Source organism: Pygocentrus nattereri, chromosome 14 (genome assembly GCF_015220715.1).
Source record: "Pygocentrus nattereri isolate fPygNat1 chromosome 14, fPygNat1.pri, whole genome shotgun sequence".
In the NCBI taxonomy this organism is placed as follows: domain Eukaryota; kingdom Metazoa; phylum Chordata; class Actinopteri; order Characiformes; family Serrasalmidae; genus Pygocentrus; species Pygocentrus nattereri.
Genome location: NC_051224.1, coordinates 6,027,793 through 6,049,819, shown reverse-complemented (window position 1 = coordinate 6,049,819; position 22,027 = coordinate 6,027,793). Strand labels below are relative to the sequence as shown.

The 22,027-nt window shown below is 43.7% G+C and overlaps 1 protein-coding gene and 1 non-coding gene across 11 annotated transcripts in view; one reads left to right on the top strand and one right to left on the bottom strand.

The window, feature by feature from the left end:
• Positions 1-5,913: 5,913 nt before the first annotated feature.
• trnas-aga lies at positions 5,914-5,995 on the bottom strand. The gene has a single exon. It is a non-coding gene; the product is annotated as a tRNA-Ser (tRNA).
• Positions 5,996-8,438: 2,443 nt separating this feature from the next.
• bptf (bromodomain PHD finger transcription factor) overlaps positions 8,439-22,027 on the top strand; it is a 41,338-nt gene continuing 27,749 nt past the window's right edge. For 9 of the 10 annotated variants that reach the window (XM_017705673.2, XM_037544726.1, XM_017705669.2 and 6 more), the window contains exons 1-5: positions 8,439-9,134; positions 11,175-11,997; positions 14,183-14,406; positions 19,327-19,530; positions 20,676-20,858. In XM_017705673.2, coding sequence (XP_017561162.2) covers positions 8,663-9,134; positions 11,175-11,997; positions 14,183-14,406; positions 19,327-19,530; positions 20,676-20,858 — 1,906 coding nt within the window. In that variant the 5' untranslated portion in view covers positions 8,439-8,662. The remainder of the gene's footprint in view (positions 9,135-11,174; positions 11,998-14,182; positions 14,407-19,326; positions 19,531-20,675; positions 20,859-22,027) is intronic. The other variant, XM_037544725.1, reaches the window with a different exon arrangement.

Below are 22,027 nucleotides of genomic sequence, written 5' to 3'. Positions count from 1 at the left end.
CATCATTACTGTGTTGGCCTCTTAATAAATCAACTGCACTAATAAGCCCTGAATGCGGTCATCTTAGCATCCATCCCAATTGTTTGGCTTCACAGTGAGCCATGTTTCCAGGCTACGAGTACTCTGTGTTTTCCTAATCAAATAAAGTTAAGTGAGCTGAAGTAGTATTAAGTACTCGTGCTTAGTCTCAAAACAGCTGATAATTCATATGAAGTAGTCTGGCCTGCTCTGCTGCGCGACGTATTGCTTATGTAATATGCAAAAGCAGCAATAACTCTCCTCTTCCCTGACAGGTGCACTGATGAAATCACCTAGAGCCTCTTCTAACTGTACCTGTCGCCTTTGGCTCACGTGCACGCTCTGGGGTCACTGAGGTGACCACAAAGGACACGCAAGAAGGGTACATTAAAAAACTCTGTGCCGCCAGCGGATTACAGAAAAGAGAGATAACAGCGGCTGATTTAACTGTTCAATCACATGCCATGTAAATGCATCCAAAAAATTCAAACACGCTGGTCTCTCTGTACTCCAGCCCGCCTTATCTTCATCTCAACAGCCAGCCGGATCAGAGAGGTGCTCTTTTCACTGAGCCGCATTAAAGGCTCTCCTAAAAAGGAATGAGTGTGAGCTCACCGGCACAACAGAACACCCACAAAACCTGATTACATCTGGCTGCCCCTGGGGCATCAGTCTGTGAATGTTAAAAACAGTTGACTTGTTCCACCACTGCGCTCTTAAAAAAGTTCTTCAAGGGTTCTTTGGTAGGCAGTGGTTCTCTATAGAACCAAGAACACTCACAGAAGCATGTGCATGTCTACGTGGTTCTTCCGATTGATGGAGAATGTGTTGTATATGGTTCTGTATAGCACCAAAACAGGGCTCTTCTATGGTTGCAAGCCTGGCATTGTAATAATAGCAGAACATTTTTGGTGCTATATGGAGCCACTTTTAAAACGTTTCTGTCTAGAACCATATAAAACAAGTTCTCCATCAATCAGGAGAACCGTTTCACCTCACACGTAAATGGTTCTTTGAGTGTTCATGGTCCTGCATGGAGAGCCATGCTCTTTTTTTCCTTATTCGTGTTGACGGCACCGGTTTAACTGTGTTTAATGCCGAGTTTACTCCTCTAAAGCTTCCTCTGCAGACCCCCCCTTTTGTGAGTTTGTGAGGCATTTAAACCCCTCTTTGAGAATGTGCAGTAAATCTGTGGGCCTTCTTCACAACATTTCAACACAGTGACGTGATAGCGCCATCTGCTGGCGAGATAGGGCCCATTTCTCAGGAGAGAATCACTACACTGCAAGTGCTTCCATGCTGGAGTACTTTAGAAAAGTTTCGTCCCAAAATGCTGCATATCTGTTCTTAGCCCTTCTGAATTGGGCATGTTTGTGGAAATAACAGCTGAACATTTCATTTTTCTGAACAGCTTTCTGTTATTTCTTGAGTTAGAAATATATAACCCTGATTTCTGTAGCGCACGGTCAGTCACACTGGACAATAATTTGGACACTTTTCTGTATTTGACCACGCCTATTCACTCCAAACACGCTTATTATAGAAGCCAATGGGCAGATGCTGAAGCACCGTCCTAGCTTCTGCTGTAAGCATGTTTGGGGTCACCAGGTTTTCTGTTCATTATAGGAAAATTCAGATTCAGATACAGATTCCCTTATGTTATGCAGCCACTTATGTAAAAATAAACACTTTACTAATAATTTAAGACAATATAGAGAAATTTACAGTATGTACACAAGATTTATGTACTTATGAATATAGTAAGGTGGCAGTGATTGTGATAGTAATATGAAACATCAGGTATAAAGCAGTTACAATTATTTAAATTAAGTTAGTGTCCCTCTGAGTTATTGCACACACAATTATTGCACACAAAATGAATGTCCGTGTTAGCCGATCATATGCGGCAGATGGAGGTTACGCTGATAGAAATGAAGGTTCTGTACTTTTTTCCTTCATCGAGGTACAAACGATGTAAATGTGCCTCACAAGTACAGCAGTGGTGTTGAGGCCCAAGTGTGTAGCTTAAATCAGTATTTCAATAAAATCCAATCAAAGTAAAAAAAATGTATTTATATAGCGCTATTTACACCAGGCAATTTCACAAAGGAGCTTTACAGAAAAATCTGGGTCCGGGTCTGGGCCCCCTTGAGCGTCGCCAATGGCAACAGTGGCAAGGAAAAACTCCCAAAAAGTAAGAGGAAGAAACCTTGATAGGAACCAAGACTCAGAAGGGGAGCCCATCCTCCTCTGGTCGACACCGGATAGGAAACAATAACACAAGAATAAAATGAACGGAAGACGAGGTTTTAACATTAGTATAAAACATTAAAACACAGTAAAAGGGGAAAGCAGGTGAAGCAGTGGCTCTGATTCAACAGCTCGAGTCTGTGCGACAGCAGGATCGAGGGTCAGGGGCATGCAGGTGAGGTTTGCCCAGCGTTGCAACTGAACATTAAAAAAAGAAAAAAGACACTTTTTACTCCTTAGATTTTCATTCAGACCTTCAAATGTTGTTGCTTTTCATTTTGAAAACAATTCATATCGTAGTGAAACAAGCCCTACGCTTATTTGTCTTTATTATTTATTTATTATTTTCATTTATGTACCTGATCATTTTAAACGTTAATACTTTCCGACTTTTACCTGAGCGTGTTTTCAGCTCCATGCTTCCACTTTTAACTGTGGAAGGCTTTAAATTTTAATACATTTTTAGCAGAGTATAATTCCTCCGCACTTTTTCCTCCTGATTTAGCCATAAATGAAATAAAAATGTTTCATTAGATCGTTTGTGAAATGCTAAGATACTTCATCAGATTAGTAACTCAATCTTAAAAGCATTTCACACTGTTATAATGGGTCCATCAACCGCTGGACCTTTTACATGCGTTCCTGTGCAGCGTGGGACTAGGAATGACCTGTGAGCCACCACACTGTCACAGTTTGCCTCAGGCAAGTGTCCGACAGGCTATGACGATAATTCTTTTATTTATTAATTTTTTTTGACATGCAACATTATTTTAGTTCCACCAAAACATGTGGGCTTCTGCATGCTGGCCAGGAGAGGGCAAGAGAATATAGACACGCCTAACAGGGCTGCTATGGATGTAGCGGTAAAAAGCCGGCCTCCAGTCTTATGCTTGTTATGCTTTTTAATGCTGGAATCAGTTACAGATGGACTCCAAACTGAGGCCTTGTCGTGAGCATCTTCATGAAAGTAATGATTCTCAGATGTGTCTGCGAGACTTCAATGAAAGTCTCTGGTCATTTGTAGCTCATCCCTTTACTCACAGCTGTCTTGCTAGTGTCCAGCCAGGCCGATGTGGAAACCCTATTCCTCCATCCACTGCTCCTACTTGCTCAGGGCAAGTAGGCCATAACTGTGGAAACACTTCTGACGTCACATTTGTGCCCATTTTCTGCATCATGCACACCTATAATATTAACATTAAAGCTAGAGATGCCCCTTTTTCTTTTCCAGCACTGACACTGAAACATTGCGTATCGGCTGATACTGATCCAAGACTTTTTTTTCAAACATTCTACCTAATTTAACGGTTGAGATGTAAACAAAGCCATTGGCGGCAAATGCTCCGTTCTAGAGAAACTGGCCAAGACTTGTTCACAGTGATGGTGATAGGAACCAGACCACCTCTAAAAGCTCCTCACAGAACGTTATTACATGTAATGGTTAGACATATGCTGCCTGATGTCTCACACATTGTTTTACGATAGATTTAGGATTAAGTTTTGGCCTAAAATGTATTTTAATCCATTGTAATTGTAATGGGGGTGGCACGGTGGTGCAGTGGATAGCCAAAGACATGCAGTCAGGCCAATTGGACATGTTACATTGCCCCTGTGTGTGTGTGTGTGTGTGTGTGTGTGTGTGTGTGTGTGTGTGTGTGTGTGTGTGTGTGTGTGTGTGTGTGTGTGTGTGTCTGCCCTGCGATGGACTGGCGACCTGTCCAGGGTGTACCCTGCCTTCTGCCCGATGACTGCTGGGATAGGCTCCAGCAACCCCCCGCGACCCTGACGGAGAAGCGGCTTAGAAAACGGATGGATGGTAATTGTAATGGATTCAAGGGTACACACAGAGCACTGTCAGATAAAAAAACTTCAGATTTGACTATTTTACCATCATCAACGTTACATATATGAACCCAGACGACACGTGTAGGTTCACTGGTAGTTCTGGATAGCAAATAACATGGCTATGTTTGTGTTATAGACATGGCGACCCCTGGTTCCCATCACCACCACTGTAAAGAAATCAGAGTCTCAATGAGCCGGTTCACATCAAACCACTCTGAACGACTCTGCGCACATCTCGAGGACTGAACTGATCAGAAATTCTGAAAAAAATGGTGCAAGGTGGAATTCTCCTTATAGACGAACATCTAAAGGTAGACCATTATGCTCAAACGACTCAAACGCTCAACTACCCCACAGGAGGAGATACACAGCTAAGAATGGCCCATGTTCGCAAAGCTTTTCAGAGTAGAAGGGCTGATCTAGGACCACATCCCTCACTTATTGTCAAGGCCCTTACTGACAGCAACAGATCCTAGATCAGTACTCCTGCTCTGAGAAGCTTCATGACTACAGGCTAATGTGAGTTTGTGGCATTTTAAGCTAATAAGCAAATACAGGCTAGAACAACACGGCTAATGGACAGTTTCTACCCACAGGCTGCCAGGCTTCTGAATAAGCTGTGAAGCTGTGGGTCCTTCCCCAACTACTTTGTTCAGTCAATCACTTTGTCAGCATTATTATTGTATCATATCATCTGTGCTATGGAAAAAAACAGCTTAACGCTAAGCCTCTTTAAAGAACAATAACACAGAGTCTCTCAAGTCACTTTAAAATGTATATTGTCTCTATGGCTTGTGTATATGTCACTATATTTTGTGTATACTTAATATATTTAAATTTATATATGTGTGTGTGTGTGTGTGTGTGTGTGTGTGTGTGTGTGTGTACAATCACCAGCCACTTTATTAGGTACACCTTGCTAGTAAAAGGTTGGACCCCCTTCTGCCTTCAGATCTGCCTTAATTCTTTGTGGCACACTTTCAACAAGGTGTTGGAATCGTTCCTCAGAGATCTTGGTTGGAGATTTGAGTTCCTGTTGCCTTTCTATCATCTGGAACCAGTCTGCCCATTCTCCTCTGACCTCTCACATCAACAAGGCATTTTCTTCCACACAACTGACCGCTCACTGGATATTTCCTCTTTTTCGGACCGTTCTCTGTAAATCCTAGAGATGGTTGTGTGTGAAAATCCCAGTAGATCAGCAGTTTCTGAAATACTCAGACCAGCCCGTCTGGCACCAACAACCACGCCACGTTCAGAGTCACTGAAATCCCCTTTCTTCCCCGTTCTGATGCTCGGTCTGCACTTCAGTAAGTTGTCTTGACCACCTCTACACGCCTGAATGCAGTGAGCTGCGGCCGTGTGATTGGCTGATTAACTATTCGTGTTAACAAGCAACTGAACAGGTGTACCTTATAAAGTGAGTGTACATTACTAGTAATATATATTACTCTACTTATTTACCTTCTGTAGCGTGATTAGCTGAGCCTCACCACAAGCATGTCAATGCATAAATGCCCTGACATGTTGTGCAAATGACAAACTGGAAACTTGGGTTGGATCAAGTCTATTGTTTCTATATCATACCAGCACTGATACCCATAGACACAGATGTCTCTAACTGGCGTTAAAACACCGGTCACACTAACACGCTGAGCCTCTGATTTGCTGAACATTTGCAGGATTTGTTAAAAGTCGTTGTGTTTAAACAAGACATTAAGCCGTTCACACAGTCGTCTTGTCCTTCTCTGCTACGTGTGGCGTTTGAGACGAATGTGTAACAAGAAGTTAAAACGGTATCGTAGTCGGCAGGATTCGAACCTGCGCGGGGAGACCCCAATGGATTTCTAGTCCATCGCCTTAACCACTCGGCCACGACTACACGCCTGCTCCCGACGGCGACCCGAACGGTTCAAAAGCACCGACACTGTGGTAACACGCGCTAATTCAAAGAAATTCCGCGCGTTTCATTAAGTAGATCACTGTAAAACACGCCGTTTTGCACTTTTGCGAGAGTTCACCGGGAACGGGGGGTGTCGCGTTAGCTCGCGACTGTCTTTTAGCCACCGAGCTAAACCGCATCCTCAGTAGGCTGCGTTAGCTGAAGCGGCTAACGCTAGCTAACGAGCCCAAACACAGTCATTATCCCGGAAAGCCGCCGTGAAAGTGGCGCCTTGCCCGCAGATTTAGCTAAGAATTAAACGTAAAACCGCGTGTTTGTCAAATGCCACATTTTCCGTGACGAATTTGTTACAGTTCGCGGTTTGTTTACAGGCAGATCCTGCTCGTGCCATGCGGCCCAAACAAAGCAAACAAAAGATAAGTTGAAGTCAAGCGACAAAAGCTGGCTGAGCATCACTTCTTCATGAGTCGACCAGAAGGTCCCATCAAAACCTCCTCAAAACGGATTAAACCGTGTGTGTGTTGATTCACAACTATAGAGCTACGTCCATTTATTTCCCACCGGTCGTTAATGTGCACCATGTTAAATAGTGATAACTAGTGTTTTGAGGAAAGGACACTGGATTAATTGATTCACCTCAACCCAGACTGCAGCCTGGGGCGCATGGAGGTTGGAAGTGTCAGACAGGATGAGGAGCACAGTAGCAGGCTTTGAAGGCCTTGGCGACTGAATAATAAAATAGATGTCCCAGCACCAATACAGTAGAGCTGGGATGCAGGTGGCTAGTAGGGATACCATAGAGTAACAGGGAAAAGTGAATGAGAACAAGTCATACATGCCTGCTGAGGAAAACCAGACAAACCATTAAAAGTTTCTCTGAGTTGCTGGTGGTGTCTGCCAGCTCATGATGGTGTTTTATGTTTTCCTGACGAGTTAATATGTCAGTGGAAAGGACTCCAACAGTTTAATTAGAAGTTTTTTCAGCAGGGAAGTCTTGGTTCTCTTGTCCAGCTTTCGTCTTCAGCTCTCGTGCTCTTTCTCTGGATTACTAGGAGCAGTTCTTTTAAGAGGGACAGTAATGGTGATGCTATGAACTCCCTGTAGGCCTCGACGTCCTGATGCATTTGCTCAAATGAGACAAAGGTCATAATACCAAAGTCTGTCTTTTGTAACATTACCCTTCCTGCAGTTGGCTTACAGTATCACTTCATTCAGTTCCTCTGTGAGACTGTGCAGCTCACGGCGACTGAAATCAATAACGTACATTTTATCAATATTTTAGCCCTAAAATTGTTTTATTACATATTATAACAGGTGCATAACAGTGCATAAACACCTTATTTGACCAGAAGCTGTGGTTAGAGATGTTACCTCAGTGGTTTATAAATGATGTTTTCATGGTCAATTGTACAATAGTAGTGCTCTGAGGAGGAGGAGGAGGAGGAGGAGGAGGAGGAGGAGGGAAAAAAAACTAAAATCTCAGATCTTTTCAGCTCCTCCCAACCTGGAGGTTGGATAGGAATGAATACATAGTACAGGTTAGCTATCTGTGTAGCAATAATACGTTATGTTCTCTGTCGTGTTTGACTATGGCAAAATAAAGTGTAGCAAGGATGCTGTTAAACCAATACATGAAAAAAGAACCATGCACATCACCATATCTGAATAAACCTCAAATGTGATGGCATCCAGCTGTATAATAGTCTGTAATTATATCCTAGTCCATACACAACAGCTATAAAGGCATATCATACTAATACTAATATCATTCTTCTGAGGTTTTGCTGTTCTGATCCTGTTTCCCAACGGCCACGTGTGTGCCCAGGCCAAATTATAGCAGGGGGATATTAAAGGATGTAAATTCTTAATCTGTCAGAACAAGACTTGTGTGAAGAGATGGCGCATTTCAATGCTCTGACACCTAACTTGGGAATAACACAGTTAAAACGGACTAAGATTTCATACTCAATAAAAAGAGTGAACTTTTGGTGCAGGTTTATGTACTGAGGAAAGTCTGAGGACTGACTGTATGGCTTGAGCATATGTGAATGAAAAAATAAGAATAATAAGAAAAAATAAGAAAAAAATAATTTTTTTATAATAATAATAAAATATTGCACATATTAAATATTAAAAATAATAAAACTATAAATACAAATGACATGGAGTGAACACTGTACAGTGTAGGCTACTTTCAAACAAAATATGTTATTGAGTGTTTTTTTTTATGGTTCATGTAAAAACTACAATCAAATAAAAAAATCTGGAAATAAGGTGGAATTTGAGGTTCCATTTGTGAATTTTATTTTATGACTAAAATATTGTCGGAGAAGGCTGAAGTGTCAGATGTGAGTGGACCCCAGATCTGGCGGCTGGTGTTTTAAAGCTGCAGTGCCGAGGCCTGCTGTCTGTTTTGAGCAGACGGAGAGAGAGAGGAAGGAACATGGCGGCTGCGAGCGAGCCGAAGCGGGACGCCGGCCTTTCGCTTTGAGCTTTCTTGCGCTAACAGAGGCCGTGGCTCTCCGCGGGACCGCTGCATCCGCGTCTCGGCGAGCTTAGCTTACCGGCGGTGCCCGAAATTCCGACTTTTCTGCGCTCGGAGTGCGCGCAACGAACTCGAAAAGAATAGATTTGGTGTATATACATATGATGAGGGGGAGAAGAGGCAGGCCGCCCAAAACCGTGTTGATGCAGGAGCCCACCTCGGGGCCGGTGCGAGGGCTCAGACCCCGCCGAGCGCCGAAGGTGAAGGCGAGAGGGGGAGCGGACGAAGATTTCGTGACTCCTGCTAAGCGGGGGAATCACCATTCGTCGCGGGGCCGGAGGAAAGCGGGGTCGGCGGGATCGAGGGGCAGAGGCAGGGGCAGAGGAGCTGCTGGAAGAGGCAGAGGGAGACGGAGCGCCGCCAGCGCCGTGGTCTACGACGACCACGAGAGCGACGACGAGGACGACGGCGAGAGCCTGGCGTCCGAGGAGGACGAGGAGGCTGAAGAGGACCCTATAACGGACGAAGAGGAAGAGGTCATCGACAACGAGTCGGACTACCTCGAAGAACTGCCCGAGGATGAGGAGGATGATGCGAGCTACTGCACGGAGAGCAGCCACGGCAGCACCCCGGGTAACAACAAGAGGGCTGCTAGCAGCGGGCTGAGTCCGCCGCTCACATCCATATGCTTTTTCTGTGCATGGCACGGACCCCACGCTGAGCACCGCGGTCGCACCAGGCCACCTTTCATTAATTTTCTTTTTGGGGAAAATCTTCTTTGACACGATGCGGGCTGTAACACTCAAAATGGAGTATGTGCGGCTAGCTAACGAAAGACAGGCCCAACTTTTAGCAGGCAAGCTAGCCTTGCCTGCTAACGCGGAGCGTCTCTGTTGTGGCGGCTAACCTGCGCATTAACCGAAAAGCCCGGGCGTTTCGTCCCGTGGCCCTGTTTTCAGAGTCCCCCCGCGTAATAAACGAGAAACGGGCGGTAACGGCAGCCGCTCAGCAGAGCATACCCAGCTCGGCGGATTCGCTCCTCTGAGAAATACGCTCGGCTTTCTGGCTAGCGTTAGCATGCTAACGCTAACTAGCGAATTAAGCTGTAAACTACCAACTAGCTGCAACCGAGGAGTGCTGCCTGCTCCTGCCCATCTGGGGAAACCCAGTCTCTTTTTGAGATAAAAGTTCATTTCGTGCGAGTAAATGTTGTTGGTGAGGGCTCTAACGTTAGCTGGCCAGCTGAGCTTAGCGAAAGCTCTTAACGTGGGCTCGTAATGAAGGTCTTCGCGGAGTTCGCCCGAGTTAGCCGGCCGGTTTGCTAGCTGTTTGTGTGTTGAGATAACAATAACAGCGTCTGTTGCTTATCCGGATAGTTTCTAAAACAAGCCTTTAATGTCGTGTGTCCGCCACCCTTTCCTCTATCCGAGTCGGTTTTACCTCACGAAAAGCTCCGAGAGCTTCAGGTTGTGTGTATATGTGTGTGTGTGAGAGGGTTTGGGAGAAGGTGTGTAGCTTCGTTAGCACACACTCGTGTTGCTAGCGCTTTTTCATTAGCGGAGTAGCTACCGAGTCGGGCAGCAGGTTGAAGATCTAATGACAGAACCGCATGCGGCGGAGTGTTTTGAAAACGGGCGCCAGTGGTGTTTCACCTGATGCACGGGGGGGAGATTCATATGGAAGGGCTGCCAGCATCGGCCTGATCCCGTGAAAACTTAGTATTCGCTGACGAATTACGGACCAGTGCGAAGCTTCGAGCCCTGTGGATATGTGCTCGTTTATTTGCTCCGTGTGTTTATGTACTTGTTCATATAAAAGGGTAGCGCTTGATTTTATGAGGTCGCTGGAGCTGATTTGTAGATGCTCACCATCCAGATTAACTTCTGGGGCGAAAATAAAAATATTCCAAAAATGCTGTAAGTCCGTTTGTAACAATGCGGGGTTTGAAAAGAGTAATAGCTCAGTTATAATACACTTTGTCCCAAAAAATTGTGTAGTGAAGTCGGTATTATTAAAAATGCAACTTCATAATATTCTTCTCCTGTGTGTGTGTGTGTGTGTGTGTGTGTGTGTGTGTGTGTGTAAATCACACTCTCTGATATATATATCATTAAAAAATATAAAAACCATTAAAGTGACATTCGGTGCATTTTGAAACAAAAGCCGTCAGCTAAATGTAACTGAACTTTAATTTGAAATGGAGAAGTTTCTACTGAATCTAACCTTAATCCAAAACGCAACCCTAGAGAATGTATATGGGACTCTCAAAATAAAGCCTGAAATTTGTGATGTCGAGGTGCACACAGTTGCACAACTATGTGTACAGTTATGTAATGCTTTGGCTTTATGATATACACTGAATAAAATGGTATGCTTTATGATTTTATAAAGTGAAACTTGGAAGGAATTACGTAGTGCATGACTTCTGCATATTTACACGTGCTCATATTAAAGTTTAGTGTAGTTCTGCATGTTTTAGGGTTTGCTGTGGTCTAACGCGGCTGATCCAACCAGTCACCTGTTTATCAAGCTCTTCCTGAGCAGGATGTGATCAGGAGCCACTGGTTATTAATCTGCACAGAATTAAACATTCAGTTTTCTAGTGTGTGCAGAATCTTTCGGATATGCCACTGCCTCTTTTGCTTACTCTCTGCACATTTGTTATTTCCGTAGGCCGGAGGAGACGCAGGGCCCGTCGGCCACGCTCTCCCATCCTGGAGCAGAAAGAGATCCCTTCCCTGGACCTGCCCACCTCTTCTGAAGACCTCCTCATTCCTGCCGAGCATCTGCTCAATGCCTCATCCATTTATGAGGTCTTGCGCAACTTCAGCACGGTGCTGCGTCTCTCGCCCTTCCGTTTCGAGGACTTCTGCGCAGCCCTGGTGAGTCAGGAGCAGTGCACTCTGATGGCTGAGACGCATATCGCCCTGCTGAAGGCCATCCTGCGTGAGGAGGACACGTCCAACACCACCTTTGGCCCGGCTGACCTCAAAGACAGTGTCAACTCCACACTCTACTTCATTGATGGCATGACCTGGCCGGAGGTGGTGCGGTCTTACTGCGAGAGTGACCCTGAGTACCGGGATGTCCTGCCGCACCTGGAGGGTGAGGACTACCCCTTTGGGCCTCTGGAGAGCAAGGTGAAGGTCCTTCAGTTCCTGGTGGACCAGTTTTTGACCACCAACCTAGCGCGCGAGGAGCTGATGTCGGAGGGCGTGGTTCAGTACGATGATCACTGCCGCGTGTGCCACCGGCTTGGTGACCTGCTGTGCTGTGAGACCTGCTCCGCCGTATACCACCTGGAGTGTGTGAAGCCTCCTCTGGAGGAAGTGCCTGAGGATGAGTGGCAGTGCGAGGTGTGTGTGGCACACAAAGTGCCCGGTGTCACCGACTGCGTGATGGAGGTTCAGAAGAGCCGACCGTACCTCAGACAAGAGCCGATCGGATACGACCGCCACCAGAGGAAGTACTGGTTCCTGAACCGGAGAATCATTGTGTGAGTTTTTTGTACATATTCACTTGTTTAACCCAGTTTCTGTGGCCAACCAGATGGTCCATGTTTTTGCTGTACCAGAAATTCAGTGCACAGATTGAAATATTAGTGTTCAAGTCAACTGGGCGCATTGCTGAAGCCATCTCTCTAGCAGCACATACTGTCTGCAGGTGCTTCCTATGGACACGTTGACTTCTGCCCATCTTTCAGATAATTTTCTGAAAGAATCTGGGGTATTTTTAGCTTGCTGGAGAAATTTCTTTTCCCTTGTGTTTTGTTCTGTTGAAAAGCCTTTGTTTACCTGATTATGCTGTAGAGTTGTTAATTTATGCTACAGCCTCTATTGCCGATCCATGTTATGTTGGCGCCAGACCGACAACGTCGTTCTTTCACTTTCTTTAGAAGTTTGGTATAGATGCTGAAACTTTAAGTATCGATCAGTACTGGTGCTGATCCAGTTTTTGTTGTGCTGTGTCCCGGTTTGCTAGTTCAGGCTGGGTTTATTGCAGGTTGGGGTAGGTTGTCCTCCCCCCTTCCTCCAGTGTCTGATCCATCATCGTCTGGCATCAGCCTGAAACCAGTTCCCATCAGTACCAGTATATGCCATCTCTGTTTAATACGGCTTGTGGCTGCTTTTACCTAAACAGTGATGTCTGAAGATAAGCTAGATAGAAGGTTTGGAAAAGGTTTCATTACAGTTATTTAACACTGTGTTGGAGATAATTGTGACGGATCTATTACAGCCTTCTTAAAGGCGTGATTCAAATGTGTTGGGAGCTGAGAAAATAAAGATGATTTGATCTCAGGGTTCTTGGGGTTTGAGTTCAGAACCATTGCAGACATAGGCGGGTAAAGGTCTGCTATATGGCTTCCACACAGGGATGTGAAACTAGTCCAAGGCTGAGCAAAGCAGTGTTTTATCTTGGTTTTTACACACCTAACTCATCTAAGTTTCTAGGCTTTCGTAAGTTGAACCGGGTCTTGTAGCAGAGAAACACTTGTTACTATGATCTTCAGCTGTTTCAGGTGCTGGACTCCCTAGTTTTCGTCTATTCTGTAGAAAAACTAAAATAATTTGCATCTTTGCCCAATTTATTAAGAATTGCTGTGTTTACTTCTGAATGCTTTGTGGATACTGGGCCTCTCCTCCAAGTTAATCTGCTGATTGCGTGTCATATAATGGCAATCCAAGGTGTTTATCCTCGTTTAACTAGTATTGATATTTAGTAATAATCTTCTTTTAAAGTAGTCAGTATAATAAGAGGGGAAATCTTCTGATACTGCAGTCGTTCTCAAGTTGGAATGCATATACGTCTCACACAAGCAAGTGGAGCTTCTTACCAAGCAATTGTTTCTGATATTAGGAGAAGGAGAGACTTGAGAGAAATAGTGAAAGTTAAACCTGCAGTGTGGATTATTCTAGTTGTCTTTAGCCTCCAATCTGGACATACTCAACCAACTACCTGGGTACTTTACAGAAGGAAAAAGTAGGGATTACATAATAGTTGTGCGTTCAGTGCATTGGTGCTTGAGCTGCCAAAGTAACATACTTCAAGTGCTCAATTCATGTCAAACTCCAAAACTTGAGGTTGTTGACACAAACTGGAGTGTTTTGGTTTTGAATCTGGTCTCTGGTCTGTTTTCTGTTTTCTACCTGCATCACTCCATCTGTTCTGTGTTTAGGTGTTGCAGGCCCAGTGTGATGGTGAATTTGTCCTTGACACTTTAGAATATTTCAGTGAAGTATTCATCTCTGCTCACCTTCTTTGAAAAGGATACCGATTCGCCGATTTCACATCAAACCACTTTGTACTTAATAATTAAGTTATACGACCATTTTGAAAAGTCGTTGGAGTTCCTCTTTAAGACATGTTCAGTGTATCTTTGTACCAAAATTCAAGCCCCTGTATTCAGATATCCTGTTAATGCAGGTGAAGGGAAACTTCTGAATGCTTTCTGTCATCCCATCTGTGCAAAATAATTTTACTGAGCTTCTTGTCAAACTAAAGGCACAATCGTTATTGTTATGTAACAGGTTCTTCAGGGATCATTCTTTAGCATCTAATGGCATATTTGATATATTTAGGCAAAATACAACAAGGGTCAACATGGGTGCTTTGAATGTAAATACATCTGTTCTATGCCTGCAGAAATAGAGATTCTGACAGTGTGTCTGGTTGCGTTTCAGTGAGGAGGACGGTGAAGCGGAGGTGGGGAAGAAGATCTGGTACTACAGCTCTAAAGTGCAGCTGGGAGAGCTGCTGGAGCTGCTAGATAAAGAGTTCTGGGAGAATGATCTGTGTGCTGTTCTGGATGAGCTGAGGGAAGAAATCCACACTCACATGGACATCACTGAGGAGCTCACCAACAAGGCCCGCAGCAACAACAAGGCCTACCTCACCGTCGTCAACGGTAAGAAACATAATGAATCCTAAAGAATGTTGTTTCTGTTACGTCTGTGCCGGGCAAGCACGGCAACAAACGACTTGTTGTTTTTACGATTTTAAAGCCGGGAGTGTGGATGTCCTCTCCTTTAAATTTTAAGTGCTTACTTGAAGTCTGTGCACCATGGATGGCAGCCCTTCTATTAAAGGGGAATTCCTCTAGTCTAGATTGCTGTTGATTTAGCGCTGTGTACCTTTATCAACATATAAAACCTCAGGATAGAAGCGTGGTTTCAACAAGGTTTTATTTATTTATTTATTTTTCATTATTATTTTTTTTTTTGTAAGTAAAAAGGTAATATATGTGTTGTAGACATCATGACCCCTGGTTCCACCCTGATGAAGTCAGTATTTTTCTTTACGCTGCGCCATTTCATTATAATCACTCTGTATGGACCTGTTTACATCTCAAAGATTGAATTATGAGATTATAAGATTTTTTAAAAAGTAATATTAAGCATTTTTTTCCCTCATGCATTTATTGGCTTGTTGAGTGGTTTCTTTATTATTCTCACATTCAATTTGTTGGGTTATTTATTTTGATTATTTATTTATTTATTTATTTATTTTATTTTTCTGCTTTGGCACTGTGGGTAGCGCTGTCACCTCACGGCAAGAAGGGCCTGGCTTTGATTCTCTGGCTGGCCGACCAGGGTCCTTTCTGTGTGGAGTTTGTATGTTCTCCCAGTGTCTGCGTGGGTTTCCTCCCACAGTCCAAAAATGTGCAGTCAGGCCAATTGGACATGCTGCATTGCCCCATGGTGTGTGTGTGTGATTGTATATGTGTGTCTGTCTGTCTGTCTGCCCTGCGATGGACTGGCGACCTGTCCAGGGTGTATCCTGCCTTTCACCCGATGACCACTGAGATAGGCTTCAGCACCCCCTCCACCCCTCCGCGACCCTGAGGGAGAAGCGGCTTTAAAAAGTGTGTGTGTGTGTGTGTGTGTGTTTATATTTTCTTCTGATTTCTGTTAGCAACTGCTGTATAACTGGGTTTGTCCTGTTCTTTTGGTTCTCCTGGTGCAGGCAGTAATAGCCCACAGGGGGCACTGTTGGAGTCCTGTTAACAAATATAATGTCAACCCAAGTAAGCTCAGCTTGTGTCAATTGCCATGGATTTGATTTAGGAAACAAGTCTTTCGTTACAAACATCCAAGACGGGCTGTTTCTGTGCAGAAGAGCTGAAGAGGCTGAGATGAATGAGAGGCTGAGGGTAGGAGTGTTTTAATTGGTGTAAAGAATGTGTGTTTGAGTTTTGTGTCTTCAGGAATAAAGATTAGAATCACACCTGTGAAACTCTGTGTGTTTCCTGAGGGTGAACTGTCAGCAGATAACCACTCTACAGTTTCATGTCGTTAGCTGCAGTGTTGAGTGATTCAGAATGACAGGATCCCACAATGATGAGAAAAGAGAGAAGACTAGCATGCACATCATCCCTCTCTCTCTCTCTCTCTCTCTCTCTCTCTCTCTCTCTCTCTCTCTCTCTCTCTCTCTCTCTCTCTCTGTCTCTGTCTCTGTCTCTGTCTGTCTCTGTCTCATTTTCTTTGCTTGTCTCTCTTGCTTTTTCCTTTTTCCTCTCTCTCACTCTTACCTTTTTTCTTTCATTTGTGTCCTTTCTCCCTGTCTCGTTCTCCTTTTATTCATCATCTCTGTCTCGCTCGCTCTTTCCCTGTTTCTTTCCTTCTCTTTGTCTCACTCTCGCCTTCTGTTTCTTCTCGTCTCTCACTCTCTCTCTCTCTTTCACCCTGTGGCTTGCTCATGTGCTGTTCTCTCTTTCTCTGTCTGAGAGCTGTCCTGAGTGTGAGAAGTGCTCATGTTGTATAGGTTTGATTTATTACTCTCTATTGCAGCATTCGTTGTACAGTCAGGTTCAGGAAAGGCTTGTTAAAAATAAGACATTCCTACTCCTGCAGTTATCCGAGCAATTATTCTTCTCTTTTATTATTCCACACACATTTATGATCACATTCTCGGAAATAGCCTGGCTCCAATGAACAGTTTGAATGCGTTCAGTGGAGGAATACTGGGTTCTCAGTTTTGCTCTGTTGTGAGGTGCAAAACTCATTTGTTATCATGTCAGCTGTAGGGAGGCTTATCTCCTCGTATACTTGTGGGTTTTAGCTCTGTACCCTTTGCGCTGTCCCTTATGTTCCTGTATTAGGAGGGCGGTACGATAGTCAATGGTCTGTAGTTCATGAACTGCCCTTTTTTTTTTCCCCCCTACGTAGCTGCAGCTTTGAAACATGCGTTGCACGGTTGCGCAGATCGTCTGTTCATGTGAAAATGAGTTTGGTATCTTTCATAACGGGTTTCATTTTTGCTAATTGCCGGTGCTTTTGAAAGAGCAATAATTTGAGGCTGATATCGTCAGCGTTGGAATTCACCTTCCGCTGTTTTCACATAGATTAGCCCCTAACTGTCATGTACAAAGCGCGAAATGATAGTAAATCCGCTACCAGTGCAGGGTACGCTCCTGCAGGTGTATTTCCCCTAAGCTATTTTTAGAGGTGGAGGAGCATGAAAGGAACTCTGCGTAGGAGTGAAAAGCTGAGAAGCTACATCATGATAGTATTTATCATGATTTTGTGTTTCACAAGTGTGTAGAAGTTTTCTCTCTGCTCTCTACACAACCTGGTATTCGTTGCTGATCTGGGAGCTTTTTTTTTTTTTATTTATTTATTGTGTTTGTGCGTTTTGGCTTTTTATGAGTTGGAGTTGTGTTATCAGCGATCACAAAAACATGTTAGAATGAATACTATTTACATTTCCTGTATTTGGCTGACTTACATTTTGATGATTTTACACAGGGAGGCGAAGGCGGTGTTAGGAGTCTTGCCCAAGGGCTCTTATTGGTGTAGTGCAGGGTGGTTACCTAGGCAGGGGATTGAACCCCAGTTTACAGCATGGGATGCAGAGGTGTTGCCCACTACACCAACCAACCACCCGTATTTATCACCCGTAGCTAAAATTTGGTCTTCATGACCAAAAACATGCCTTAACCTTAATTTATAGAAAATAATGATGTAAACTCTGGTTGCCTTGGAATGAAAAATTGCAAATCAATCGATATTTTGGTGTTCATGTAGAGAAGTGGTTAAGTATGTTGGTTATTGTTGTGCTCGGTCTTGTTTTCCATAAAAGAAGCACACTTCATGTTGTTGCCAGGTTTTTTTTGTCATATCTGGTCAAAACTTGATGGTCAATGGGGGGGAAACACATTTAATTAGCATTGCAAAACTACAGTGGTCATTTAGAGCCATATTAGAGCGGATATGTGCATGTAGATGCATGTGAGCTTATAACCGAATAAATGAACTGCTTAGAAATTAGTAGCACAAACAAACGAAATTGAACTACCACCCAATATGCGGTCATAAGTAGACCTTAATAGAAAAGGATGCGCTTCTGCACCATTAGAGAAACGAAATACTTGTGAGGGGCTGTGAGCAGAACCATAACTTTGAATAGACGACAGATAATGCCTTATTTGAGACTGCGTGATTTTCGGAGTCTCATAATCTCTACACGATGTTTATTCCTTGCGACCGGTTGTTTTTTTGACATACCGATGTACACGCTAAACTAGCAATCGCAGATGAGGCTCACACTCTACACACATGCCTGCCCACAGAGATCCATAACAAAGCGTGCCTTGTCTCCCGTTGTTTCTCAGACATAAACGGGAGATGTGTTTATCTCGTGCTAAGCTGGTCTTGGAGAAGCTTGCTGTGGTTGTTTCTGCACCAATTTGTGCAGGAAAAATAAGAAAGGAGGAGAGCGAGTTTAAGCAATTTGTGCTCTTTCCAGGCTTTCACTGTTTCTTGGGTGCACGCAGTGCATGAGTGGCCATCGCCAGAGCGGAGGAGCAAGCTGCAGCAGATTTGAACTCTGAGGCGGCTCTAAACCCAACTGTTCAGCTGCAGCCTTGCATCGATATTCGCATATTTTCTCCATGTTTGTAATTGTTTGGGTTGTTCACGCCGCTTTTCAGGATTTTTCCTGTCCTTTTGGTTACTGCTCATTGCTGCTCCTGCTACTTGTTGTAGAGGTGCTCACGCTGCACCATTCATAGTAGAGAGTTTATTTTGTTTTGGTGGAAAACCGAATCATGATTTTTCTTACTAATATTGTGACTTGGTGAATTGTGACTCTTTTCTGTAAATTAAGTTCCATCTTAAGTGGCATGTTTTTTATGGCTAAGTAATTCTGTGTATTTACTTTTTATGACCAGACTGCCAAATAGACTGCAAGTTACATTTTCCTACTTAAAATTTCCAAAGAACACTGCTGATAATGCCGGCTATAATAAAAATTCACATTTTTTAATTTGGATTGATTAGAGAATCAAAGAATGATTAGTCTTTTTGATATAAGAAAGATTAATCTTGGTGTGCACTGCAATTTGTAGCCAAGCTAGGTGGCTTGTTGTTGATCACAAAAAAAATATTCTCTGCAATTGGAAAATTGCGGATAAAACCGTGTAGTTTGCACTTCAGTTAAACAGCAGTGGTAACAATAACATGACATCCACCGGCTCCTCTTAATACCTTCATGTTAGTGTTGAAGAAAACCTGTCAGGTAAAATGCTGCAGTGATCTGTCTCATTATTCGCAGACCTTAACCTGTGGCCTGGAGACTGACTGCTGGACTACATTCGTGCTATTTGAAGAAGCTTATTTTCACTATTGTGGTCTTGCCACTGCGTCTTAGCAGCTTATAAGTCTGCTGTTGTGTGATGTAAGGCGTCAGTACTGTTGAGACCAATCTAGGAGCAAAATATTACGTGAACGGTGTTTTATGCCGTTTGTCGCTGTGTCACAGCCGAGGATGCATATCTGTGCTTTGTTTGTTCCCGTTATACATTTCGTCTCGCTTCATGTGTTTACAGATGAGATCTTGGAGCGGTTGAAGGCCCAGCAGGAGGCAGAGCTTGGTGAGGTGAAGCGGCGCGCAGATGAGAAGGCCAGGCAGGGGTTAAAGATCGATGAGGGAAGTGAGGGTGATAACGTGGTCTCATCTGCTGCCGATGGCTCTACTCCACAAGAAGGTTTGGGAGATGGGGATGCAGTGAGCGAGAAGACTGCGACTGATGGTAAGAATGGACTTTGATGAATTCTGATTAATTTAGTAAGAATGTGAAATACACATCATGGCTTGTGAAAGCTCCAGAAAGTAAAGACTAATGTTAGGTCCATGTTACAGTGATGTACAAATAATGCTCACAGAATATTGGCACAGTAGGTACAATGCAATCATTGCTTTTCTCTTTTCATTTGCAAAGTTACTTTGACCTGTATTTAAATGAAAACAGTACAAAGACAACGTAATTTTTTTTTTTGTAAATTTCATTATTTTGTTGCTAGATATATTCTGAAATGAATGCCTGCAGAACTACAGCAAAGTTGGGACTGAGTATTGTAAGACTAGAGACATTGTGAAATGTTCAGAAAACATTTTTGAAAAGGTGACACAGTCATTCCATTGCATAAAAGAAACGTAGGTATGGCCTCCTTCATGAGCAAAGATGGATGGAGGCTTGCCACTTTGCCGAAAAATAAAGCAGAAAATGGTCCAACTGTTTAACCACAGTGTTCCCCAATAAGCTAAGTTTCACCTTCTAGATCATAGCTGGGCGAGATGGCCAACAATGTTATCACAGTAAAGAAATTTCATATTGGTCAGTATAAAATTGATATGTATTGCGATAGATGTCAAATCATTGTTTCTTTCAAGTTTTTACTCCTGAGTGGTTAATTTCTATCCTTTACGGTCACATGACAAATTTGCAGAACAGTGGCACATGTCACACATCTGTCATGAGACAGTGGGAGAAAGCTTCTGGTTGTCTGTTTTACCTGCTGGAAAAACATGGCCGCAGTTTTTGTAATGGTCATAATTTAGGAAATTTTAAGAAAACGGATTATTTTTAGCTCTCCAGAAATGAGTGTTAGGTTGTCCGGTTACAAGTGCGAAACTGTTTAGTTTCTACATTTCATATTTATATATAAAAATTGGACCATTTTGAAAAAATGCGCCAACAAAACAGTAGATCCACGATTTTATTAATGTCATTTTGTTCATGCACACATGATAAATAGAGCCTTGAACGTGTGCATGTCGTATCTCCCAGAACATCTCCGCTACCTTGTAGTAATGACTTGAATATTCCAATAGAGACTCGCTAGTGAGTTGGTCTGCAGGCTGGAATGGATGTTTTGTGTTGTGCCTGTTTCATAGCTACAACTCCTCCTGCTGCTGAGGACGGTAGCATCAGCGTGTCTGGGCGTCCTCAGGCTGACCCGCTTAACCCGTCTAAAATCGACCCCCAAAGCCCTCCAGCGGGCGCTGCCACCACTGCCTCCTCCACTGCAGCTGCAGAAGAACCTGGGGAAGGGGCTGAGGTGGAGAGGGAACGGGCAGGTACAGAGGAAAGATGTCTCTCGCATAACAACTTAATTGTGCTTGTGCTGTTGCCTGTCCATCTTTTGTCCAGCTCCTCGTGTTCATCTGTCTTGGCACTTGAGCTTGTGGACTGTTGCAGTGCTTGTTCTGGCTTTCCTTAATCCAAGTGCATTAATATTTTTGTTCCTGTGCTCTTCAGAATGTTCACTTTTTGTTTCACTTTGCATCTTGTCCTACTTGTCGCATGTTAAAGCCTCGCTTCGTTCATGTTCATCAGTGCTGTTGCCATTTGATTATACATGAGGCGATTTGTCACTGTTGAAACACCAGTGGGCTTCCACACTTTCCATCTTTTTGTCTCGTTTTTGAGTTTTTCGTAAGGCCAGCAACAGACAGTCTGAACTCATGATATGCAGAATGCCGAGCTGCAGTGCAGCAATCTGAACGTGAAGATTCAGTGATCTTTTTTGGATTGTTAGAGTGAATACGACTAGACTAGAGAGGCAACAATTTACTAATTGTTTATCTATTCAGCATCGTCCTGTTTTGCACAGTAGTGTCTATCCATATTACTGTTAAGCATTCTGTTTTGTCCGGTTCCCAGCCACATGCATATGGATATCTTCCTCGTAGTCATGGGTCATGTGCCCAGTGGCGTGCTGAATGGGGAGGAGTTTCGGTTGTACTAGGAGGGTTATGATTGTCGAATGTGTCTTGGTGAGACAGATGCATTTACGCTGTCATAACATAACGTGGCTCAACTGCGTCTCAGACCACCTCCTGAAGTGGTTTGAGCAATCACGTTTGTGTCTGTTAAGCTGCATTTACACAGCAGGTAGAAGTGGGCCGAATCTGATTTTCTCAACAAATCAGATTTTTTTGTTTGTTTGTTTGTTTGTTTGGCTCTTCACATTTATCTTTTGAATGTGATCTGTATGCGACACCAGTCTGAACAGATCAGCTTCTAAACCGTTATTCGGTCATGGCTACTTCCTTGGTTCGTGTCCTTAGATTCTTCAAACGCTTCATCCCGATCTCCTCTGGCCGTGTTCAGCCGTTTTGTTTGAAACCTCTTCGAATATGGAGCGGCTGCAGTGAGTCTCAGCTGTGCGAAATTATGACGAATGTCGAGTTGGACGGACGTAAAAGTCGCATGAATTCCCATCTGGCCGTTCAGACTGAATCGC